At 69.1% G+C, this 24,796-nt stretch overlaps 4 protein-coding genes and 1 long non-coding RNA gene across 5 annotated transcripts; 2 read left to right on the forward strand and 3 right to left on the reverse strand.

Annotated features, from left to right (window-relative positions):
• Positions 1-2,345: 2,345 nt before the first annotated feature.
• Positions 2,346-6,955, reverse strand: LOC119142067 (NPC1-like intracellular cholesterol transporter 1). The gene is given in 6 exon segments (XM_037374776.1): positions 2,346-2,725; positions 2,811-2,975; positions 3,033-3,085; positions 3,088-3,152; positions 4,650-6,187; positions 6,877-6,955. Coding segments are annotated over 6 exon segments (2,151 nt in total). The 5' UTR covers positions 6,931-6,955; the 3' UTR covers positions 2,346-2,449.
• A 1,015-nt stretch (positions 6,956-7,970) lies between these two features.
• Positions 7,971-14,303, reverse strand: DDX56 (DEAD-box helicase 56). Its single transcript, XM_037374774.1, is given in 18 exon segments — positions 7,971-8,182; positions 8,279-8,376; positions 8,565-8,670; positions 8,765-8,854; positions 8,944-8,973; positions 8,975-9,018; positions 9,141-9,235; positions 9,326-9,442; positions 9,920-10,042; positions 10,458-10,503; positions 10,506-10,701; positions 10,827-10,878; positions 11,659-11,708; positions 11,710-11,749; positions 12,557-12,726; positions 12,827-12,991; positions 13,578-13,739; positions 14,216-14,303. Coding segments are annotated over 18 exon segments (1,719 nt in total). The 5' UTR covers positions 14,270-14,303; the 3' UTR covers positions 7,971-8,101.
• A 418-nt stretch (positions 14,304-14,721) lies between these two features.
• Positions 14,722-17,904, reverse strand: TMED4 (transmembrane p24 trafficking protein 4). Its single transcript, XM_037374773.1, is given in 11 exon segments — positions 14,722-14,931; positions 14,934-14,958; positions 14,960-15,009; positions 15,012-15,064; positions 15,160-15,176; positions 15,178-15,204; positions 15,206-15,262; positions 15,264-15,302; positions 15,404-15,520; positions 16,698-16,816; positions 17,619-17,904. Coding segments are annotated over 11 exon segments (813 nt in total). The 3' UTR covers positions 14,722-14,908.
• Positions 17,905-18,079: 175 nt separating this feature from the next.
• LOC119142066 (interleukin-1 receptor antagonist protein-like) lies at positions 18,080-20,804 on the forward strand. Its single transcript, XM_037374775.1, has 5 exons — positions 18,080-18,358; positions 18,575-18,634; positions 18,734-18,822; positions 18,915-19,039; positions 19,867-20,804. Exons 2-5 carry the CDS (start codon positions 18,600-18,602, stop codon positions 20,074-20,076), a joined length of 459 nt encoding a protein of 152 aa, XP_037230672.1. The 5' UTR covers positions 18,080-18,358; positions 18,575-18,599; the 3' UTR covers positions 20,077-20,804.
• A 2,189-nt stretch (positions 20,805-22,993) lies between these two features.
• On the forward strand, positions 22,994-23,569 carry LOC119142064. The gene is made up of 3 exons (XR_005102143.1): positions 22,994-23,062; positions 23,282-23,318; positions 23,407-23,569. It is a non-coding gene; the product is annotated as an uncharacterized LOC119142064 (long non-coding RNA).
• The last annotated feature ends 1,227 nt before the right edge of the window (positions 23,570-24,796 follow it).

Here is a 24,796-nt window from a genome sequence, read left to right on the forward strand (position 1 = left end):
GGCACCCTCAGCACCCAAAGGGAAGGCACCCTCAGCACCCAAAGGCACCGCTCAGCACCCAAGGGGAAGGCACCCTCAGCACCCAAAGGCACCGCTCAGCACCCAAAGGCACCCTCAGCACCCAAAGGCACCCTCAGCACCCAAAGGGAAGGCACCCTCAGCACCCAAAGGCACCGCTCAGCACCCAAAGGGAAGGCACCCTCAGCACCCAAAGGCACCGCTCAGCACCCAAGGGGAAGGCACCCTCAGCACCCAAAGGCACCGCTCAGCACCCAAGGGGAAGGCACCCTCAGCACCCAAAGGCACCGCTCAGCACCCAAAGGCACCCTCAGCACCCAAAGGGAAGGCACCCTCAGCACCCAAAGGCACCGCTCAGCACCCAAGGGGAAGGCACCCTCAGCACCCAAAGGCACCGCTCAGCACCCAAAGGCACCCTCAGCACCCAAAGGCACCCTCAGCACCCAAAGGCACCCTCAGCACCCAAGGGGAAGGCACCCTCAGCACCCAAAGGCACCCTCAGCACCCAAGGGGAAGGCACCCTCAGCACCCAAAGGCACCGCTCAGCACCCAAAGGCACCCTCAGCACCCAAAGGCACCCTCAGCACCCAAAGGGAAGGCACCCTCAGCACCCAAAGGCACCGCTCAGCACCCAAGGGGAAGGCACCCTCAGCACCCAAAGGCACCGCTCAGCACCCAAGGGGAAGGCACCCTCAGCACCCAAAGGCACCGCTCAGCACCCAAAGGCACCCTCAGCACCCAAAGGCACCCTCAGCACCCAAAGGGAAGGCACCCTCAGCACCCAAAGGCACCGCTCAGCACCCAAGGGGAAGGCACCCTCAGCACCCAAAGGCACCGCTCAGCACCCAAAGGCACCGCTCAGCACCCAAGGGGAAGGCACCGTCAGCACCCAAAGGGAAGGCACCCTCAGCACCCAAAGGCACCCTCAGCACCCAAAGGCACCCTCAGCACCCAAAGGGGAAGGCACCGTCAGCACCCAAAGGCACCGCTCAGCACCCAAGGGGAAGGCACCCTCAGCACCCAAAGGCAGCCTCAGCACCCAAAGGGAAGGCACCCTCAGCACCCAAGGGGAAGGCACCGCTCAGCACCCAAAGGCACCCTCAGCACCCAAAGGGAAGGCACCCTCAGCACCCAAAGGCACTGCTCAGCACCCAAAGGCACCCTCAGCACCCAAAGGCACCCTCAGCACCCAAAGGGAAGGCACCCTCAGCACCCAAAGGCACCGCTCAGCACCCAAGGGGAAGGCACCCTCAGCACCCAAAGGCACCGCTCAGCACCCAAAGGCACCGCTCAGCACCCAAGGGGAAGGCACCGTCAGCACCCAAAGGGAAGGCACCCTCAGCACCCAAAGGCACCCTCAGCACCCAAAGGCACCCTCAGCACCCAAAGGGGAAGGCACCGTCAGCACCCAAAGGCACCGCTCAGCACCCAAGGGGAAGGCACCCTCAGCACCCAAAGGCAGCCTCAGCACCCAAAGGGAAGGCACCCTCAGCACCCAAGGGGAAGGCACCGCTCAGCACCCAAAGGCACCCTCAGCACCCAAAGGGAAGGCACCCTCAGCACCCAAAGGCACTGCTCAGCACCCAAAGGCACCCTCAGCACCCAAAGGCACCCTCAGCACCCAAAGGGAAGGCACCCTCAGCACCCAAAGGCACCGCTCAGCACCCAAGGGGAAGGCACCCTCAGCACCCAAAGGCACCGCTCAGCACCCAAAGGCACCGCTCAGCACCCAAGGGGAAGGCACCGTCAGCACCCAAAGGGAAGGCACCCTCAGCACCCAAAGGCACCGCTCAGCACCCAAAGGCACCCTCAGCACCCAAAGGGGAAGGCACCGTCAGCACCCAAAGGCACCGCTCAGCACCCAAGGGGAAGGCACCCTCAGCACCCAAAGGCAGCCTCAGCACCCAAAGGGAAGGCACCCTCAGCACCCAAGGGGAAGGCACCGCTCAGCACCCAAAGGCACCCTCAGCACCCAAAGGGAAGGCACCCTCAGCACCCAAAGGCACCACTCAGCACCCAAAGGCACCCTCAGCAGCCAAAGGGAAGGCACCATCAGCACCCAAAGGCACCGCTCAGCACCCAAAGGCACCGCTCAGCACCCAAAGGCACCCTCAGCAGCCAAAGGGAAGGCACCCTCAGCAGCCAAAGGGAAGGCACCCTCAGCAGCCAAAGGGAAGGCACCGTCAGCACCCAAAGGCACCGCTCAGCACCCAAAGGCACCGCTCAGCACCCAAGGGGAAGGCACCTTCAGCACCCAAAGGGAAGGCACCCTCAGCACCCAAAGGCATGCTCAACACCCAAAGTGGAAGGCACCGTCAGCACCCAAAGGCACCCGCTCAGCACCCAAAGGGGAAGGCACCCTCAGCACCCAAAGGCACCGCTCAGCACCCAAAGGGAAGGCATCGCTCAGCACCCAAAGGGAAGGCACCGCTCAGCACCCAAAGGGAAGGCACCGCTCAGCACCCAAAGGCACCCGCTCAGCTCCCAAAGCCACCCGCTCAGCTCCCAAAGCCACCCGCTCAGCACCCAGCGGGGGCACCCAAGGGTGCTGGCACCCCCAGCCCCCCGCGGTGCGTACCAGGACGCGGCGCCAGGCCGTGTACTCGCCCAGCGCCAGGGCGATGTAGGCGAAGACCACCAGGTAGCTGATGGCGAAGACGGGGATGTCCTCCCCGGTGGTGCGGTTGATCTCGTCCTCCAGCGAGCGCTGAGCAGGGCGGAGGAGTGAGGGGGGGGCTGGGCACCCCAGGGTGCCCCCCACACACACACCCCCCAGGAATGGGGTGCTTCACCTCGGCCATGAAGGTGACGGAGAGGTTGGGGCGGTGGGCGCGCTGGAAGTCGCCCACCACCTCGAGGAAGCGCTGCTCCCAGCTCAGCACCCACTCGTGGCGTGGGTCGTGGCGGGGGAAGTTGTGCAGGGAGTAGGTGATGATCAGCGCCTCTGCCTGCGTGTACTCGGAGTCTGGGGGGACAGCGGGTGACACCCCTGGGTGCCAGCCCCCCACCCCCACCCCCCCGGGTCGCTGCTTAACGGGGTAGCCGCCGAGGGCGATGTAGGGGAAGACGGGCCGCCGTACGCGGCCATGCAGCTCAGCTCCAGCGCCGTGATGTCCTTGAAGGAGAGCGGGGAGCTGGGGGGACACGGCGCGGGGTGAGGGGCTGCACCCCAGCACCCACCGCAGCACCCATCCGGCACCGATCGGGCACCCATCCGGCACCCAACCCCAGCAGGCATCCCAGCATCTGCCCTGGCACCCGTCCGGCACCCATCCGGCACCCAACCCCAGCATCTCCCCCAGCACCCATCCAGCACCCATCCGGCACCCAACCCCAGCACCCATCCAGCACCCACCCCAGCACCTACCACAGCACCCAACCCCAGCACCCATCCGGCACCCAACCCCAGCATCTCCCCCAGCACCCATCCAGCACCCATCCGGCACCCAACCCCAGCACCCATCCAGCACCCACCCCAGCACCTACCACAGCACCCAACCCCAGCACCCATCCAGCACCCACCCCAGCATCTCCCCCAGCACCCATCCAGCACCCAATCCTGGCACCCAACTCAGCACCCATCCAGCACCCACCACGGCACCCAACCCCAGCACCCACCACGGCACCCATCCAGCACCCATCATGGCACCCATCCAGCACCCACCCCCCAGCACTTGCCCCGCCACACATCCAGCACCCATCCAGCACCCACCATGGCACCCAACCCCAGCACCCATCCAGCACCCACCACAGCATCTCCCCCAGCACCCATCCAGCACCCACCACAGCGCCCATCCAGCACCCAATCCTGGCACCCAACTCAGCACCCATCCAGCACCCACCACGGCACCCATCCAGCACCCAATCCTGGCACCCACCCCAGCACTTGCCCCGGCACCCATCCAGTACCCACCCCAGCACCCTACTGGGCACCCCACGGAGAGCACCCTGACCCCACAGTCCAGCGCCCCACAGCTCAGCACCCCATAGAGAGCACCACAACCTGGCACCCCACAGTCACCAGTGCTGCACCCAGCACCCTGTGGGCATCACCCCAAATCTCCTGTCCTGTAACCCCACAGCCCAGCACCCCATGGGCACCATGCTGTGCCCAGCACCCCATAGATAGCACCCTGACCCCACGGCCCAGCACCCTGTGGGCACCACGCCATGCTCAGCACCCCATCGAGAGTACCCCAGCCCCACAGCCCAGCACCCTGTGGGCACCATGCTGTGCTGGGTGCCACAAAGGTGGTACCCTGGGTGCAGGCAGCACCCTGACCCACAGCCCAGCACCCACGGACCCTGTGCCCTGTTGGGTGCACCCCAGATGTCACCCCAACCCATCCCCACATAGATACCGTGCCATGCCCAGCACCCTGTGGGCATCACCCTGACCCACAGCCCAGCACCCCACGGGCACTGTGCCATGCTCAGCACCCCATAGATAGCTCCCCAGCCCCACAGCCCAGCACCTTGTGGGCACCATGCTGTGCTGGGTGCCACAAAGGTGGTACCCTGGGTGCAGGCAGCACCCCAAACCACAGCTCAGCACCCTATGGGTACCACCCAGCACCCTACATCCACCCCCCAACCCCACGCTCCCCCGGGTCCTGGGGAGCAGCACCCACTTGACGCAGTAGATGAGGTGATCGCGCCAGTCAACCGTGCCCGTCACCTTGCCGTCGGCCTGGGTGGCCGTCATGGCCAGGCGGGTGCTGTTGTTCTGGAAGTACTGGGTGACGCTGTTGATGCAGCAGTCGCCCAGCCCGGGCTGCGTGGGGTTGAGAGGAGCGTAGCAGATGTCACTCAGCGTCACCTCCTTGCCCGACACCGGTGCCCACGCCGTGGTGGCCGCCAGCTGCTCCTGCAGCTCCAGCAGCACCCGCAGCACCTCCTCGGACAGCACCCCGCTGAAGTTCTTGGCGCCCAGCACCACCGACTCATAGCTGGTGCTGGGCCGGCCGGGCGCCGTCACGATCACCTGGTTGGTGCGGAAGAAAGGACCGAAGTGTTGGTCGTGAAAAGCTTTTTCTTGCCGGGCGCGGCTGCCAGGCGCCGACCACAGCTCCACCGGATCGGTGGTGAGCTGGAGAGTAACCAAACCGGCTGATAAACCACCCGCCACCACCACCACCACCACCAGCACCACCACGGGGTGCAGGGCCACCAGCGTGCCCCACCGGCAGAAAGCCCCCGCCAGCAGGTGGTGGCTGGCATCGCCCAGGCGTGCCGCACAGCCCGGGGCACGCGCCGGCACCGGCGCCGGCGTCGCATCCTTCTTGACCCGCCGGCTGCGGAACAGCAAGGAGAGGATGAAGATGAGGGCGAGGAGGCCGAAGAGCAGCCCGCAGAGGACCAAGGCGCCGTCGGCGTCGCCCAAGCGGAAGGGGGGCGGCGGGCCGGGGGGAGCGACCACCGGCGGGCAGGATTCGGCGCAGTCCTGACAAGAGCAAGGCTGTTCCTGGGTGCTGAGCGCCTGGTTGCAGCGCCAAGCCTTCGTGGCCAGCGGCACGATGCCATCGCCGGGCTGCGTGCCGTTGGGGACCAGCTGGAAATCGAGCTGCAGCGGTGCCAAGCCGTTGTTTTTATCCCCTTGGAAATCCAACCAACGCTGGGTGGTGCAGAGCCGGGCGCCGTAACGGCCGCACATGGTGTCGATGGCGTAACCGCCGGTAGCCGGCAAGCGGACGCCTTTGCAGGAGTCGAAAGAAGCGTCGGCGAAATCCCGCCGGTAAAAACATTGGTACTCCACGACGGCGAGCTGGGGCCGTCCCAGCGCCGTGGTGCGGTTGACGATGCGGGTGACGTTGGTGAAGAGGCTCTGGTCGGGGCTGCAGATGTTGTTGCAGTAAAGGTTGGCGAAATTCCTGGCACACGCCGGGCAGCGGGAAAGGACGGTGCCGGAAAGCGCCACGCTGAGCCGGAGGGCAACCAGCTGCCCCAAGGAGCAGCAAACCCGCGTCGTCTCGTTGTCCCCCCGCACCAGCTCGGGGCAGACGCTGCGGAGCATGTTCAGCACCGTGCGCGTGGCCACCCGCGCCGGCGTGTTGGAGAGGCACGGCACGTTGGAGGGCACCAGCGACATGTTCACCTCCGGGTTGCGGCCGCATTCGCCGTAGAAGGCGCAGTAACCGGCGCGGTGCATGGGGGTCAACGACGGTGCGACCTGCGGGGGGGGAAGGGGGATCGGTGGGCAGCACCCCGGCCCGTGGGGCACGATGCCCGGCCCACCAAATGTCACCATTAACGGGCACCACACCGGTGTCCCCCCGGCCCTGCCACCCCCAGCCCCTCCAAATGCCACCACGATGGGCACCACACCGGTGTCCCCCCGGCCCTGCCACCCCCAGCCCCTCCAAATGCCACCACGATGGGCACCACACCGGTGTCCCCCTGGCTCTGCCACCCCCAGCCCCTCCAAATGCCACCACAATGGCACCACACCGGTGTCCCCCTGGCTCTGCCACCCCCAGCCCCTCCAAATGCCACCACAATGGCACCACACCGGTGTCCCCCTGGCTCTGCCACCCCCAGCCCCTCCAAATGCCACCACAATGGCACCACACCGGTGTCCCCCTGGCTCTGCCACCCCCAGCCTCTCCAAATGCCACCACGATGGGCACCACACCGGTGTCCCCCCGGCTCTGCCACCCCCAGCCCCTCCAAATGCCACCACGATGGGCATCGCTCTGGCATCTCTGTGGCTCTGCCACCCCAATCCCCTCCAGATGCCACCACTAACAGGCACCACGCCGGTGTCCCCCCAGCCCCTCCAAGCAGCACCCAAAGGGCACCGCCATGGCTTTGCCACCAGTGGTCACCATGTCCCAGCCCTGCCAACCCCCCAGCACCTACCAGCACCAGGAGGGCACCGAACACGGCGCCGGCCAGCGCGCTGGACCCCAGCATCCTGGGCAAAAGGGTGCCACCGGCTTCGCCCGCGCCCTATAAGACACCACGTCCCCTGGGCGGTCGCCTGCCGCGGTGAGGTCTTCTGGCCTGACCGCCCCGAAGCCAATCAGCCCTCGCCGGAGCCGTAAAACCCTTGTGATCATTAACCGCGATCGATCGCCAACTGCCGCGGCGGGGAGGTGCCCGGCTGCCCCCCACCCCAGCAAGGGGCACCCCGCTCCCACCCTCCCTGGTTTGGAGGAGAGGAAAGAGGGGGACGCTCGGGAGCCGTGCCCCCCTCGGGACACCCCGCGGGTTTCCCAGGGTGAAGGAAGCGGAGAGGCCGCGCCACCACGGGACACCCAGCCCGGCGCGGGGGACACGGGCGCTTCGGTGCTGCCACAGCGGTGCCGGTGGCACCCGTCAGGCCACCGGTGGCCTCCCGGCACCACGGAGGTGGCCAAACCCCCGTTACCGGCACGGGGCTGCCGTGCCCGCAGGGAGGTGCCGGTGCTGAGCCCTCTGCCCCGGTGCTGGGAAGGGGTCAGGGCCGGCAGGCAGCCTTGGACCGGAGCCGTGCTCCCTGATAAGACACCGTAACCCCGATAAGACGCCTCGGTGGATGATCACCGGTACCCCGAGGGGTAACGCCTGCCTCGTGCGCCACGGGGCAGGGCTGGGTGAACCCCGGCACCCCGGCAGGCGCCCGTGGCACTGCATGAGCCGAGCGGCACCCGCAGCGCGGTGCCAGCGCCGGGGCGAGGCACGCCAGGCTGCCGCACTCACGGCAGTGGCAGCGCAGCAGTGTCGGGGTGCCCGAGGTGACCCCGGTCCCCCAAAGCTGGCAGTGCCACCCCTCACGGCATCCTTGCCCTTGTTTATGGCCCTGGCACAGCCTTGGCCTTGATAAGGGGGGGGGCAATAACGCCCTGGCACCTTTGCCCAGCATCAGCGGGAGACGCCGCTTCCCACCGCTGCGTCACCAGCCTTCCCCCGTCACGTAGCCGGCGGGGGCACCGCGCGTGGCGAGGCGACGGCACAACACGGCACACAGCTGGCACAGTCCCTCGGCACCTTTATTGGGCGCAGCCGCCCCGCAGGGTACGGCACAGAGACACCCTGTCCCTGGTGGGGGGGGCTGCGGTGCCCCCTGGGGTGGGCACAGTCCGTGGGGCAGCGGGGGGGGGGCTCAGGAGGGCGGCGCAGCCGGGCGTTTGGCGCGGCGACGGGCGTACTTGAAGCTCTGCAGCGGGTTGCCGGTGCCACGGGACTGGTGGGAGGGGGCAAAAAAAAGCAGCGTCAGCCCCTCTGGCAGCGCGGGGGGCGGCGGGGGGGGGGGTGGTCCCTGCGCCCGTCCCACACTCACCATCGCGCCGCCCCGACGGTTGGTGCCGGTGCGGGTCAACCGCAGCCCCTTGCGCTTCTTGAGGTTGGGTTTGGCGACACCGCGGAGGCTGGGGGGCACTGCGGGCACAGAGCAGCGGGTAAGGGGGTGCCGGCGGCCCTGGGGATGTTCCCATCCCCCAACAACATCCCCCCCAGGCACTGTTTTGCCTCTACATCGCCATCACCCCCCCCCCAGGGTCCCCACCCTGCCCCCTTTCCACCCCCACCCCCCAAAGCAGGGCCGGCTGGAGGGTGCGGGGACGTACCCAGGTACTCGGGCACGTTGCGGAGGTGAGGCTTGACGATGGCGGGGTGCAGGGGCTTGTCGTGGCGCAGGACGTGCAGGTCGCGGGGGTTGTCCTCGAAGTACACCTGGGCACAGAGAATTGGGGGCTGGCAGGGCCCAGCACCCTCCCCGCAGCACCCCCAGCCCCGCAGGCAGCCCCCCAGGAACCAGCAGGGTTACCTTGAGTTTCTCGGAGTTGAGCAGCTCATCCTTGATCTCCCGCAGCCGGGCCTCCTTCACCGCCTGCTTGGTGACAGAGCGCATGGCGTCCTGGGGACACACGCAGGGTGTCACAGCCTGGCACCCCCCCCAAACAGGGCCCCCCCACAGCCCCCCAGCAGCGCCCAGCACCCACCTACCCGGCAGCGGTAGCGCAGTGACTCGATTTCCCTCCATGCAGAATGTGTAGGGCTGCAGCATGGACTCGCCATTCTCTGGGGGACACGTGGGGACACGCTGGGTCACCCAGACCCTCGCTCCTGACACCCCGTGTCCCTCAGCACCCACTTCCCCTCCCCCCACCACCCTCAACGAAGCAACACGGGGTCCCCCCGACCTTTGGCGAGCGCGTCCTCGAGCCGAGCGAGGCCGTCCTGCTCCTCAGGCAGCGCGAAGGTGAGCGCCGTGCCGGGGTTGTCAGCGCGGGCCGTCCTGCGGGCACAGAGGGGACACGGCGGTGGGGAGGGGACACGGCGGTGGGGAGGGGGCCGCCGGCCACCCACCCGTGGGGGCCCCACGTACCTGCCCACGCGGTGGATGTAGGACTCGACCGTGGTCGGCACGTCGAAGTTGATGACGGCGGCCACGTTTTGGAAGTCGATGCCCCGTGCGACGCCGTACTCCGGGTCCTTGCCCTTGCTGGGGGGGGACACAGCCCAGATTGGGGGGGGGGGGAGGTGGCTGGGGACCCCCAAGGCCACGGGACAGCCTGGGCAAGGGGACATCTGGGACAGACAATGACGTGGGCACAGGGACGTGATCCCCGGGGGTACGAGGACACTCTGGGCACAGGGACACCCTGGGCGCAATGACCCCAGAGCCACGGGGACAACGCAAGGAGACCCCTCCAAAGAAGGGGACAGGGGACACGCAGGGACCTCCCTGGGGCCAGCACCCACAGGGGCACGAGGCACAACCCCCCCCAGGGTGACAGAACCCCCCCCCCCGCCTCCTCCTCGGGGTCACAGCAGGCACCAGGAACCCCCTGGGGACAAGGGACACCCCAGGCAGGAGCACCCCTGTAGCTGGGGGTGACCTCCCCCCGGCCCCAGCGGGACATCGCCCTGGTGGCACGGTGGCACCCACGGGGGCTCGGTGGCACCCACGGGGGCTCACCTTTGGGCAGCACCCCGGCGCTTCTTGCGGGCGGGCTGCTCGGCGGGCGCCGCCGGCGCCTCCTCGTCCGTGGCCACGATGTAGTCGTAGATGCCGCGGTTGAACTGGGTGATGACGTGGCACCTGGGGACCAGGCGGGGGACTATCAGCACCCCCCGCCACCAGCGCCCACCCCTCTTCGCTGCCCCCCCCCCCCCCCCTCCCCGACCCACGGGTACCCCTGCCCTTTCTCCACGGGCACCCTGCACCCTCCTGGGACCTCCCTCCCCCCCCCCAGGGTGCCCTTCCCCCTGCAGGTGTTTCCCCTGGCACCCCAAGGACACCCCTCCGCTCAAGCGGGGACCCCCCTCATCCCCACGGACCACCCCGCTTTCCCCCCCCCCAAAGTCGCCCCCCCACCTTCTTCCACAAGCCCCCAGGAGTCACCCCGCTCCCCACAGCACCCCGCTTTCCCCTCTGCCCTCCCCCACGCTATCCCAGGGATACCCAAGCCAAGGGGGAACCCCACCACCCCCCCCCTGTCCCCCGGGGGGTTTACCGGGAGCGGGCGGGCAGCTCGGAGTTGAGGGCGCAGGCGGGGATGCGAACTGCTCGAGGAAGAGTTTGAGGCGGTAGCAGCGGGCGAGGGTGCCCACGAAGAGCAGGGCCCGGCCGCGCAGCAGCCGCAGCTTCAGCAGGGCGCACAGCACCAGGAATTTGTCCTCCTCCGTGCCGCAGCGCACCGCGAACTGCCGCAGCTGGCAGCTGCCCGGGAGCCGGGGCTCCGGCGGCCGCACCGTCACCTGCAGGCGGCACGGCAGCGTCAGGGGAAGGGGGAAGGGGGGGGGGGGGGGGAGGGGGAGTTGCGGCCAAGGGGGGTGGTGTGGACCCCTCCCCCCCACCAGCGCACCCCAGCAACCCGCCGTACCCCCTGGGCTGCTGCGTTCCCAAGTGCCCTGGCCCGCGTCTTCATGCCCACGCTGGCCCCCGGCCCCCACTCGACCCCCCAGACCCACTCGGACCCCCCCCAGACCCCACTCGGACCCCCCCAGACCCCACTCGGACCCCCCCAACCGACTTGACCCCCCCAGACCCCACTCGGACTCCCCCAGCCCCCACTCGGACCCCCCAGCCCCCACTCGGACTCCCCCAGACCCCACTCGGACTCCCCCAGACCCCACTCGGACCCCCCAGCCCCCACTCGGGCCCCCCCCCAGCCCCCACTTCGGACCCCCCCAGACCCCACTCGGACCCCCCCAATCTCACTCCAGCCACCCCCCAGACGACTTGGACCCCCCCGACCCCACTCGGACCCCCCCAGACCTCACTCGGACCCCTCAGACCTCACTCGGGACCCCCCCAACCGACTTGGACCCCCCCAGACCCCACTTGGACCCCCCCCAGACCTCACTCGGACCCCCCCAGACCCCACTCGGACCCCCCCAGACCTCACTCGGACCCCCCCAGACCCCACTCGGACCCCCCAGACCTCACTCGGACCCCCCCCGACTTCCCCCCGTGCCCCCCCCCAGACCTCACTTGACGCCCCAAACCTCACTCCAACCCCCCCAAACCTCACTCAGACCCTCCCATACTCCACTTGGACGCCCCGAGACCCCACTCAGACCCCCCCCAGACGTCTCTCAGACCCCCCCCAGACTTCCCCCTGTGCCCCCCCAACCTCAATCGCACCCCCCAACCTTCCCCCCGTGCCCCCCCCCCCGCCAAACCTGCCGCCATGCCCCCCTCCCCAGGCTCACCGGGTGTGCAGCACCAGCTCCTTGAGGGCCTCCACGTCGGGGCTGAAGGTGGGCCGACATCAGCAGTGCCTGGTAGATCTTGGGGAGGTGGCTGGGGGGATGCGGGAGGCTCAGATGCCCCCCACCAGCACCCCCAAAGTCCTCGGCAACCCCTCCGGAGACCCTACTGTGCCCCCCCCCGCCCTGGCAGCACCCCCCAGATGCTCTCTGGCTCTGCCAGTGCCCCGCTGCGGTGGCCTGGCCTGCTGTGCCCCCCAGACTCCAGGCTGCCCTCCCCCCCAGCCCAGCAGTGCCCCCCAAACGCCCAGCTGTGCCCCCCACATCCTCCAGCCCCAGCAGTGCCCCCCAGCCCCAGGCAGTGCCCCCCAAACACCCTGCTGTGGCCCCCCATCCTCCAGCCCCAAAAGTGCCCCCCAAACACACAGCTGTGCCCCCCGCATCCTCCAGCCCCAAAAGTGCCCCCCAGCCCCAGCAGTGCCCCCCAGCCCCAAAAGTGCCCCCCAAACCCCAGGCAGTGCCCCCCAAACACCGTGCTGTGCCCCCCACATCCTCCAGCCCCAAAAGTGCCCCCCAGCCCCAGCAGTGCCCCCCAAACGCCCAGCTGTGCCCCCCACATCCTCCAGCCCCAGCAGTGCCCCCCAGCCCCAAAAGTGCCCCCATACCCCAGGCAGTGCCCCCCCCAACCTCCAGCCCAAAAGTGCCCCCCTGCCCCAGCAGTGCCCCCCCAAACCCCAGGCAGTGCCCCCCACACCCTCCAGCCCCAGCAGTGCCCCGCAGCCCCAAAAGTGCCCCCAGCCCCTCAGTACACCCCAAACCCCTGGTGCTGCTCCCCCCCAACCTCCAACCCCAGCAGTGCCCCCCCAGTCCCCGTCCTTGCCCCGCTCCCCGTGCCCCTCACCACAGCAAGGCCTTGATGTCCTCGCCAAAGCCGAAGGAGAGCAGCAGGTCGGCCTCATCCAGCACCAGCAGCTCCAGCGAGTGCCGCAGGCTCAGGCTGTGGGTGCTGAGGTGTGCCAGCACCCGCCCCGGTGTGCCCACCACCACGTCCGGCTTCTCCATCAATACCGCCTGGCGACACACCACACCAGTTCCCTCTGCCATCAACCCCCACCTGCTGGGGGGCGGGGGGGGAGGGGGCCAGGCGCCCGGAGCCGGGGGGCTGGGGGGCTTACCGCTGCGCGGCGAGGTCGCTCTGGGCGCAGAGATCGGCCACGCGCAGGTCACGACCGCAGAAAGCCGCCAGCTGCCGCAGGCTGTGCACCACCTGCTGCCCCAGCTCCTTGGAGGGCACCAGCACCAGCGCCCGCACCGCCTGTGCCACCGCCGAGGAGGCCTGTGCCCGCCCGCGCCCCCGCCCGCCGTCACTGCCGCGGCACGGGCACAGGAGAGCTGCCCTGGCACCCCACAGAGCCCACGTGCCCCACAGAGCCCCCCTGCTCGATGCCCAGCACCCTGTAGCACCCACCGGGCCCACCCACGCCCAGCACACTGCAGCACCCACATGCCCCACAGTGCCCACCCCTGCCCAGCACCCCACGGCACCCATGTGGCCCACCCATGCTCAGCGCCCTATAGCACCCACGTGCCCCACGGTGCCCACCCGTGCCCCAGCAGCCTACTGCACCCATGCCCAGCACCCTAGAGCATCCATGTCCCCCACAGTGCCCACCCACACCCAGGCACCCCACTGCACCCACGTGCCGCACAGTGCCCACCCATGCCCTGCACCCTATAGCACCCACGTGCCCCGCAGTGCCCACCCATGCCCGGGCACCCCGCAGCACCCACATACCCCCCACACCCTATGGTACCCACCCAGCCCAATAACCCCCAGTGCCCACCGTGCCCCACAGCACCCACCCCTGCTCGCCACCCCCTGTGCCCCCGAGCACCCCCCCCCACCCAGCACCCCCACTCACCGCCTTGACGCGCAGGAGGTGCTGCAGCAGGGGCAGCCCGTACGCCCCCGTCTTCCCGGAGCCGGTCCTGGCCCGGGCCAGGATGTCGCGGCCCTCCAGTGCCAGGGGAATGGCCTCGGCCTGGATGGCCGTGGGGGTGGCCCAGCCCAGCTCTGCCACCGCCTGCGTGGTCCGTCACCGTGGGGGTCCCAGCTGCCTGGGCTCCCCAAGGGACCCCCCGGTGACCCAACCCCCTCCCCGCCGAGGGACCGAAGGACCCCCCGGTGTCCCTGCCCCGCTCCCCCCAAGAGACCCCCCCGGTGTCCCTGCCCCCCTCCCCGCAGAGGGACCCCCAGTGTCCCAATCTCGCTCCTCCCAAGGGACCCCGCGGTGTCCCAAACCCCTCCCCGCCGACGGACCCCCCGGTGTCCCTGCCCCGCTCCCCCCGAGGGACCCCCCGGTGCCCCAACTCCGCTCCCCCCAAGGGAAGCCCCCCCGGTGCCCCTGACCCCCTCCCCGCCGGAGGGACCCCCGGTGCCCCCAGAGGCCTGCCCCGCCTCAGGGCCTGCATCCCCGGGCCCCCCAAGCCTCCCCCTCGCCACCGCTGACCCCTCGCCCCCCTCCAGGTGCCCGTAGCGCCCCCCGGCCCCCCAACGCACCCGTAGCAGCCGCCCGTCCAGCCCCATGTGCTCGAACCCCGCTGCCGCCGCCATGGTGGCCGCCCGCCACCGACTGCGCCTGCGCGGCCCCACCAACCCACGGAGACTTCCGGCGTGTGCCCAGAGCGGCGCCAGACGAGCGCCGGAGCGCCGCGCCGCCCCCTAGCGCTGGAGACTGAGTGGCAGCACCTACCGCTCAAGGTTGCGGGGCTGGGGGGGGGGGGGGGGGGTGGCTGGGGGCGCCCCGACCGCCTGCGTCCCCCCCCTTCCCCCTGCTTCGGGGGGCTGCACAACCCCGGGGGTGGGGCATGGAAACGCAGCGTGGGAGGCAGGCAGCCAGGAGGCTGAGCCCCCGCCCAGCTCGGTGCAGCACCACAGCCAACCCTCTCGCCCCCCAAAAGTGCCAGCAACCCCCATTGGACCCCACCCTTTGCCCCCCCAAAAACTCCAGGGAAACCCACTGATACCCCACCCCCTCGCCCCCCAAAAAGCGCCAGCGAGACCCATCGGACCCCAAAATCCTTTATTCGCAACCAAACGCCACTGCGGGGGCTGGCCCACCCCCTCCCGGACTGGCAGGCAAGGCCCCACCGAGCTGCCCACCCCCCTCGGGGTGCCGACAGGCAGCAGGGGTTCCCCCCCCGGGACTGTGGGAGCCCCCCCAGGGTGGGGGGGGCTTGGACACGGTGGGGGTTACACCAGCTTCTTGGCCTCGAGAAGCTCTTGAGGTGCCTCATCTGCCAGGATGCCGGTGAGGATGAGGATGATGGTTTGGGCGATGGACCACCAGAGCACCGCTGGTTGGTGCTCTCGCTCGTCATGCGGAAACGCTCCTCCCGGTACTGCCGACAGGAAAAAAAAATAACAAAAAATGGGAGTGACAATAGGGAAAAGGGGGTTCACCCCAACTGACGCCCCCTTGGAGCCCCTCCGCACCCGCTGGGTAGTTCTGCTCCTTCTGGGATCTGCTCGACCTGGTCGAGGAGCTGGGCGGGCACGGAGCTGCAGCTCCGTCAGCTTGTCCTTGGCGGCGATTTCGGGGTAGTTTGTTGGTGTGTTCACCCACCTGGATATCCAGGTGCACCCGCTGTGGGGCAAAGAGAAAGGGAGGGGGGGGAGACACATGTCAGCAGACCCCTGCTGCCGCTGACACTCCCTCCCCATGTTTGGGGGGCGTCCCCCCCCCACCTCAGATTACCAGTTGCCGCCGGCGAGAGCGCCATGGCGGGTGGAGTTGGAGTGGAGGCAGATCTGGTGCTCGCCCGGCGTGTGGGAGGTGAAGTGAAGCGCCCTTACGGAGCCGTACTGCCGCGGACAGCACCAACTGCGCCGGGACGCGGCCGCTGTCCACCCACCGCCCACCCATGGGGAGACAACGGGACAGCCCCACGTGTGTCCCACAGCCCCCCTGCCCTGGCTGGTGAGGTACCCCGTGCTCCCCAGGGACCCCCCCTGCCCTTCTTGGGAGTACACCGCGCACCCAGGGACCCCCAGGCCCAGCTGGAGGGCACCCTGTGCTCCCCCAGTGACAACCCCCCCCCCCCTTGCTGGTGGGGCAGCCATACACCCCAGGGACCTCCTGCCCCAGCTGGAGAGCACCTGACCGCCCATAGGACCCCCCCCTGCCCCAGCTGGTGGGCACCCCACACGCTTCAGAGAGCCCACACCCAGCCTGGTGGGTGCCCCATGCACCCCAAGGACCCCCTGCTCTCCCTGGCAGGCACCCTGTGCTCCCCAGGGACCCCTTGTCTTCTTCAGCAAGCACCCGTGCTCCCCCGGGACCTCACACCCAGGCTGGTGGGTGCCCCATGCCCCCCAGGGAACCCCTGCCCTGGTTGGAAAGCACCCTAAGGGCCCCCCAAACCCAGCCAACAGGCACCCCAGAGACCCCATACCCAGGCTGGCGGGCACCCCGATGGACTGTAAGGACCCCCTGCCCCAGCTGGCAGGCACCCCACATGTTCCAGAGACCCCACACCCAGCCTGGTGGGTGCCCTGTGCCCCCCAGGGAACCCCTACCCTGGCTGGAAGGCACCCCAAGGACCCCCCAAACCCAGCCAGCTAGCACCCCAGGGTGTTACCGTGCACCCCAGGGACCCCCATACCAGGCTAGCGGGCACCCTGATGGACTGTAAGGACCCCCCCTGCCCTCACTGCTGGGTACCCCGTGCCTCTCCACAGACCCCCTGCCCCAGCTGGTGGGCACCGACGTGCTCCAGAGACCCCACACCCAGGCTGGTGGGTGCCCCATGCACCCCAAGGACCCCTCCTGCCTCAGCTGGAGAGCACCCTGTGCACCCCAAGGACCCCCTCCCCACCTAGCAGACACCCCTGGGAACCCCACACACCCCAAGGACCCCCTGCCCCAGCTGGTGGGCACCCCATGTGCCCCTACAATCCTACCCCCAGGCTGGTGGGTGCCCAAGCGCCCCCCCACCCCCACCCCGGGAACCCCCACCCATGGGCCACGGGGCACCCCAGCTTCCCCAGGGACCCTCACCTTGCCGTCGGGGTCCTTCACCTCCACGTGCATGCCCAGCCCCGGGGTGGAGGGCAGGAACGACTCCGACTGCTTGTCCCACAGCTGCGTCCGGTAATTCCCTGGGGGGCAACGGGTTGGAGCGGGCCCACCACCCCCGCCAGCCCCCCCCCCGTCCCGTTATCCCCCACCCCTCCCGGTTCCTGGGAGTCCCTCCCACTTCTCCCTTCCCCTGTCGTTCCTGGGGGTCCCCCCATCACCCCCTGCTCTCTCCCGGTGCCTGGTGGTCGCTCCCATCGCCCCCAGATCCCTCCCGTTATTGCCTCAGTGCCCCCTTCCATCCCCCCCCAGTGACCAGAGATCCCTCCCGGTGCCCCCCCCCCGGTGCCCGGTGGTCACTCCCCTCCCCCCCTAGTGCCCGGAGACCCCTCCCGTAGCCCCCCTTGTGCCCAGGGGTCCCTTCTGTAGCCCCGCCGGTGCCTGGAGGTCCCTTCCGTTGCCCCCCCGTACCCAGCGGTTGCTCCCATGCCCCCCCGTACCCGGTGGTCCCTCCCGGTGCCCCCCCGGTGCCCGGTGGTCCCTCCCGGTCCCTCCCTGGTACCGGAGATCGCTCCCATCGCCTCCCCCCCGGTGCCTGGTGCCCCCTCCCATCGCCCCCCCTGTACCCGGTGGTCCCTCCAGTTACCCCCGGTGCCCGCTGTCCCCTCCCGGTGCCCCCCCGATGCCCGGTGATCGCTCCCATCGCACCGCCGGTGGCCGGTGTGCCCCTCCCGGTGCCACCCCCGGTGCCCGGTGATCGCTCCCATCGCGCCCCCGGTAGCCGGTGGTCCCTCCCGGTGTCCTCCCGGTTCCCGGTGCCCTCCCGGATCCCGCGGCCACCCCGCTCCCAGCGGTCTCTCCCGGCCCCCGGAGGCCCCTCCGCGCCCCGCACCGATACCATGGTCTCATCCGTGATCTCCTCGATAAAGCAGCGCTTCTCGGTCTCGCCGATGTGGAAGTAGAGGCCGTGGGCGCCCCAGGCCGCCAGCACCAGGGCGGCAACGGCCACCCGCAGCGCCCCGCCGCCCCGCCATGGCCCGCGTCCCGCCCCGCCCGGCGGGGGCCGCGCTGCGCATGCGCGACCGCTGCCCTTCCCGCCCCGCGCAGGCGCCGCCCCGCGCCCCGCCCACACTGCGCATGCGCCGCCCCGCCCCCCGCCCATACCACGCATGCGCCGCCCGCGCCCCCCCCCCACTGCGCATGCGCCGCCCACCGCCGGCCACTCACTGGTCCCCACGCTTCACCTACGGGTGCCCGCTGGGGTCCCACCGCCGGCGGCGCGGCGCCTCACTGCGCATGCGCACCCGCCAGGCTGGCCCATGCATGCGCAGTGCCTCCCGCCCGGTGGCGCAGCGGGGAAGGCGCTGCCTCCCCAGCGCTGAGGTTAACAGTTCGAGTCCCACTCGGGCCAGCTCCGGGGACCCCGCTGACCCCCGGGGGTGTCCCCACGTGTGTGTCTGCCTCCCCGGGACGCCCGGCTCCAGCTGCCGCCCCCAGCCGTGCCGAGCCCTCCGGCTGGGCGGAACCAAGCCTTCACACCCCGCCAGCAGTGTGGCAACACCACCAACCTCCTTCCTTCCTTCCTCCCTCCCAGGCGCGGCCCTGGAGCTTTGCCGGGATGCGGGGTGAGCGGGTGGCTGGGAGACCCCCCGGGGAAGGGCCCCGGCGAGGTGGGAGGGAAGCGGAACCATGGGTGGATTGCGCCAGCGGCAGCCCCCCGCCTCCGCAGGCTGGGAATTTCGGGAGGGGTTATAAAGGCGAGGGGGGCACGGGCGGCGGGCAGTGGGGTGCCATGGCGTGCCAGCCCGCGCTCACCCTCGCCCTCCTCTTCCTCTGCGCAGAGGCCGAAGGCTTCACCCCTGCCACATGCCCGCCCTGCAAACCAAAGTCTTCCAGTACCGGTGAGTGAGGGAGGGGATAGCACCCATGGGTGACACCCAGGAGGACGGGAAGGACCGGGAGGGTGGGGGGGGCACTGCCAGCACCGCTGTCCTCCGCAGGATCTGGGACATCAACCAGAAGTCACTTTACCTACGCAACGACCAGCTGGTGGCCGCGCACCTGCAAGGGGCCAACGCCGCCCTTGAAGGTCAGGCAGGGACGTGGGGACATAGAGGAGGGGGTGACACACACGTCGTGGCCCTGATGGCCCCATCTGTTTGTCGCCCCCCCCCCCTGCAGAGAAGGTGTTTTGGGTGCCCAACCGCGCTTTCGAGCCCGCCAGGCTGCCCGTCATCCTGGGCTTCCAGAACGGGACCCGCTGCCTGGCCAGCCCCCCCGCCAGGCAGCCCACCCTGCAGCTGCAGGTCAGGGGACACGGGCTGGGGGACACCAAAGGGGCAGGGATGCCATGGGGACACCATGGGGCTGGGGGCACTGCGGGGATGCCAGAGGGATGGGGTTACCAGGGGGACAGGGATGCCAGGATGGGGGTACCAGGGGGACAGGGATGCCATGGGATGGGGATGTGACAGGGATGGGGGCACCAGGGGGACAGGGAGGCCATGGGGATGGGGGCACGAGAGGGACAGGGCCACCAGGGGGACAGGGATGCCATGGGGATGGGGGCACGAGGGGGACAGGGACACCAGGGGAAGAGGGATGCCATGGGGATGGGGGCACGAGGGGACAGGGATGCCATGGGGATGGGGACACTGTGGGGATGGGGACACTGTGGGATGGGGATGTCAAAGGGGTGGGGACACTGCAGGGACAAGGATGGCACAGGGATGGGGATGCCATGGAGATGGGGACACCAAAGGGGTTGGGACTTCAAGGGATTGGGGACACTGTGGAGATGGGGATGTCACAGGGTTGGGGATGTCACAGGGATGGGGACACAGTAGGAAGGGGGCATATGGGGATGGGGACACCACAGGGTTGTGGGGACACTGTGGGGAAAGGGGACATGGGGCTTACAGGGCTGGGGACACTACGGGGAGGGGGCACCTGGGGACAAAGCCACGTCAGGGGTGGGGACACCGGGATCCCAGGGCTGGGGCATTGTGGGGACAGGAACCCCAGAGGGGACAGGGCCACCACCGGGCTGGGGACCCCCACAGATCCAGGTGGGGCTGTCACCCTTGTCCCCGGCCGGCTGCCGGTGACAGTCCGGGGCCGGTGCCCACCGTAGGACGCTGACATCAGGGAGCTGCCCCACGCCGGGGCCGCCGCGGCCGCCTTCACCTTCTGCCGCTCCTACAAGGACGGGCTGTGGCGCTTCGAGTCGGCCGCCAACCCCGGCTGGTTCCTCTGCACCTCGGCCCGCGGCCACCAGCCCCTGGGGCTCTCCCGCCACCCCGATGCCACCCACCTCCTCGACTTCTACTTCCAGCTCGGCTGAACCCCCTCGGCCCCAGCGATGGTGACAGTCCCCTGGGAACGGTGGCATCCTCACGCTGGGGATGGTGACAGCCCACTGGGGTCGGTGGTATCCCCCCTGGGATGGTGACATCCCCCTGAGGATGATGACATCCCCCTGGGGCCGGTGGTATGCCCCCTGGGGTGGTGACATCCCCCTGAGGATGATGACATCCCCCTGGGGCCGGTGGTATCCCCCCTGGGGTGGTGACAGATCCCTGAGGATGGTGACATCCCCTTGGGGGCGGTGGCATCCTCACGCTGGGGATGGTGACGGCCTGCTGGGGTCAGTAATGTCCCCCCTGGGATGGTGACATCCCCCTGAAGATGATGACATCCCCCTGGGGCCAGTGATATCACCCCGAGGATGATGACATCCCCCTGGGATGGTGACATCCCCCCCCCCCCCGAGGATGGTGGCAGGACAGTGCCATCCTCACTGCAGGGATGGTGCCATCCCCCTGGGGACAGTGCCATCCCCCCAGTGACAAAGCCGTCCCCCTGGGGACAGTGCCATCCTCACAGCAGGGATGGTGCCATCCCCCTGGGGACAGTGCCACCCCCTTGGGGACAGTGCTATCCTCACAGCAGGAACGGTGCCATCCCCCTGGGGACAGTACCACCCCCCGGGGACAGTGCCATCCCTCTGGGGACAGTGCCACCCCCCCCGGGGACAGTGCCACCCCCCAGGAATAAAGATTCTCAAGACACCTTGGTCCCCGTGGCGTGGGTGGCAGCGGGGCGGGAGGGCAGGGCAGGGCGCGCGGTGACTCCCGGTGCCCGCGTCACCGTGGCACAATGGCCGGTGTTGCGCCACCGGTTCATTAGGGACAGGAACGGGACATCCCCACGGAGGGGTGACGCAGCCTGTGGGGCTGCCCCATAGCTGGGTGTCTCCCAGGCTGAGCTTCTTCCCGGATTTGGTGGCGGTGGCAGCCACCTCCTGCCCAGCACATGTCACCTGCCGCTGGCACCACACACATGGCGTGGCGTGGGGGGATGGGGCACGTGGGCACCGGTGGGGACAAGGTACATGGGGCTGTGGGGACAGGGCACATGGGCATGGCAGGGACGGGGCAGGCGGGACCACAGGGACAAGGCGCACAGGCAGTGGGGACAGCGTGTGGGACCTTGGGGACAGGGCTCACGGGACCTCGGGGACAGCACACATGGGGCCACAGGGACAGGGCACATGGGACCGCAGGGACAACATGCAGGACCTCGGGGACAGGGCACATGGGACCTCAGGGACACAGCACACAGGCAGCGGGGACAGCGTGCGGGACCACAGGGACAGGACACATGGGACCTTGGGGACAGGGCTCACGGGACCTCAGGGATGGGGCCACAGGGACAACGTGCAGGACCTCGGGGACAGGACTCACAGGACCTTGGGGACAGGAGGACTCATGGGACCACAGGGATGGGGCCACAGGGACCACAGGGACAACATGCAGGACCTTGGGGACAGGACACATGGGACCACAGGGGCAGGGCATGTGGGACCACAGGGACAAGGCACACAGGCAGCAGGGACAGCGTGCGGGACCTCGGGGACAGGACGCAAGGGACCTTGGGGACAGGACACATGGGACTTTGGGGACAGGGCTCATGGGACCTCGGGGACAGGGCTCACGGGACCTCGGGGACAGGACGCATGGGACCTCGGGGACAGGGCTCACGGGACCATCGGGGACAGGACGCATGGGACCTTGGGGACAGGACGCATGGGACCTCGGGGACAGGACACATGGGACTTTGGGGACAGGACACATGGGACTTTGGGGACAGGGCTCACTGGACCTTGGGGACAGGACACATGGGACCTTGGGGACAGGACACATGGGACTTTGGGGACAGGGCTCATGGGACCTCGGGGACAGGGCTCACGGGACCTCGGGGACAGGACGCATGGGACCTTGGGGACAGGACGCATGGGACCTCGGGGACAGGACACATGGGACTTTGGGGACAGGACACATGGGACTTTGGGGACAGGGCTCACAGGACCTTGGGGACAGGACACATGGGACCTTGGGGACAGGACACATGGGACTTTGGGGACAGGGCTCATGGGACCTCGGGGACAGGGCTCACGGGACCTCGGGGACAGGACGCATGGGACCTTGGGGACAGGGCTCACAGGACCTTGGGGACAGGACGCATGGGACCTTGGGGACAGGACGCATGGGACCTCGGGGACAGGACACATGGGACTTTGGGGACAGGGCTCACAGGACCTTGGGGACAGGACGCATGGGACCTTGGGGACAGGACACATGGGACTTTGGGGACAGGGCTCACAGGACCTCGGGGACAGGACGCATGGGACCTTGGGGACAGGGCTCACGGGACCTCGGGGACAGGACACATGGGACTTTGGGGACAGGGCTCACAGGACCTTGGGGACAGGACACATGGGACTTTGGGGACAGGGCTCACAGGACTTCAGGGACAGGACGCATGGGACCTTGGGGACAGGGCTCACGGGACCTCGGGGACAACATGCAGGACCACGGGGACCTCGGGGACAGGGCACGTGGGACCCCAGGGCCATGGCTCACAGGCACCAGCAGGGCCAGGCACAGGGGACACGCCGGTATGTTGGGGACAAGGTGCAGTGGCATCGCGGGGACCACCTGTGGGGCACGTGGCGTCACGGGGCACAGGGGACACCGCGGGGACGGGCACGGCGGGGGGCACCCCGGCTCACAGCACTGGGGGGCACCCGGCCGTGGTGACCGGGGGCGTCACGGCGTGGGGACACGGGGGACGCGGGGACCAGGTTGTGTTTCACCATCGCTCCGTGTCCTCGTCACCTGCCCGCCCAGCCCAGCTCCCTCCCGCACAATTACCGGGGCGGCCCCCGCCCCGCCCACTCCTATAAAAGCCACTGTCACCCTGGGGGGGGGGACACACGGAGCCCAGAGATCGCGGGGACGGGATTTTGGAAGCTGACGGATCCACAGGTACCGCTGGGAACGGGGACAGGGGACAGGGGACAGGGACAAGCTGGGTCCTGCCCGGGCGATACTCGGAGGGCGTTCACTCTGGAACCTACTGACAACGCGGAGCCGCCTGTTGGCAATGGGGAGGCTGGGTGCATCACGGAGGGGGGGGAGGGGCGGGGTGGGGTCCCCCACCCGTGTCACCTGTGTCACCCACGTGCTGCCCCATCTGTCACGCAGGCTCAGCCATGTCCCGCGTGTCCAGACCTGCCTCCAGGTGAGCGGGGACAGGGTGGGGACAGGGTTGTCCCTCCCCTTGTGCCCACCCTCACCCCCTCTCTCCCCCTCCCCCCGCCGGGGCGCAGCTGGTCCCGAGGTCCCCAGGGACACCTGGAGCGGTCCCAGAACCTCTGGCACCCGCCGGGTGTCACGGCGGGGCTGAGCATGGGGACAAGGGACATGGCGGAGTCTGTCATCGACCCCGACATGGTGGCCTTGTTCGACGAGTTCCTGGGGAAAGGTAGTGCCCAGCGGGCACCGGGGGTCTGTCCCCACATGTCCCTGTGTCCCCACCTGCCCCCTATGCCCCTGTCCCCCTGTCCCTGTGTCCATCCCCCCAGTGTGCCCCATCCCCATGTCCCCCATCCCCAGGTCCCTGTGTCCCCATGTCCCCATGCGCCCATGATGACTGTGTGCCCCATCCCCATGTCCCCATGTCCCCATGCACCTGAGACAGGCCCTGACACACTCTCCATGTCCCTTGTCCCCATGTCCCCCACCTTCATGTGCCCATCACCCCTGTGTGCCCCATCCCCGTGTCCCCACGTCCCCCATCCCCATGTCCCTGTGATGCCCACATGTCCCCATGCACCTGGACACCCCCTGTGCCCCCTCCTAGTGTCCCCTGTCCCCACGTCCCTGTGATGCCCACATGTCCCCATGCACCTGGGACATGCCCTGTGCCCCCTCCTAGTGTCCCCTGTCCCCACGTCCCTGTGATGCCCACATGTCCCCATGCACCTGGGACATGCCCTGTGCCCCCTCCTAGTGTCCCCTGTCCCCACGTCCCCCATCCCCACGTCCCTGTGATGCCCACACTGTCCCCATGCACCTGGGACACTCCCTGTGCCCCCTCCTAGTGTCCCCTGGTCCCCACGTCCCTGTGATGCCCACATGTCCCCTGCACCTGGGACACCCCCTGTGCCCCCTCCTAGTGTCCCCTGTCCCCACGTCCCTGTGATGCCCACATGTCCCCATGCACCTGGGACATGCCCTGTGCCCCCTGCTAGTGTCCCCTGTCCCCACGTCCCTGTGATGCCCACATTCCCCCTGCACCTGGGCACTCCTGGGGCACCCCTCATGTCCCCCTGTCCCCAACGTCCCCCATCCCCATGTCCCTGTGATGCCACATGTCCCATGCACGTGTTACCATGCCCTGTGCCCCCTGCTAGTTTCCCCTGTCCCCACTCCCTGTGATGCCCACATGTCCCCCATGCACCTGGGACACTCCCCTGTGCCCCCTGCTAGTGTCCCCTGTCCCCACGTCCCCCATCCCCACGCCCTGTGATGCCCACATGTCCCCATGCACCTGGGACATGCCCTGTGCCCCCTCCTAGTGTCCCCTGTCCCCACGTCCCTGTGATGCCCACATGTCCCCATGCACCTGGGACACTCCCTGTGCCCCCTGCTAGGTCCCCTGTCCCCACGTCCCCCATCCCCATGTCCCTGTGATGCCCACATGCCCCCATGCACCTG

The sequence above is a fragment of the Falco rusticolus genome, unplaced genomic scaffold (genome assembly GCF_015220075.1).
Source record: "Falco rusticolus isolate bFalRus1 unplaced genomic scaffold, bFalRus1.pri scaffold_199_arrow_ctg1, whole genome shotgun sequence".
Taxonomy (NCBI): domain Eukaryota; kingdom Metazoa; phylum Chordata; class Aves; order Falconiformes; family Falconidae; genus Falco; species Falco rusticolus.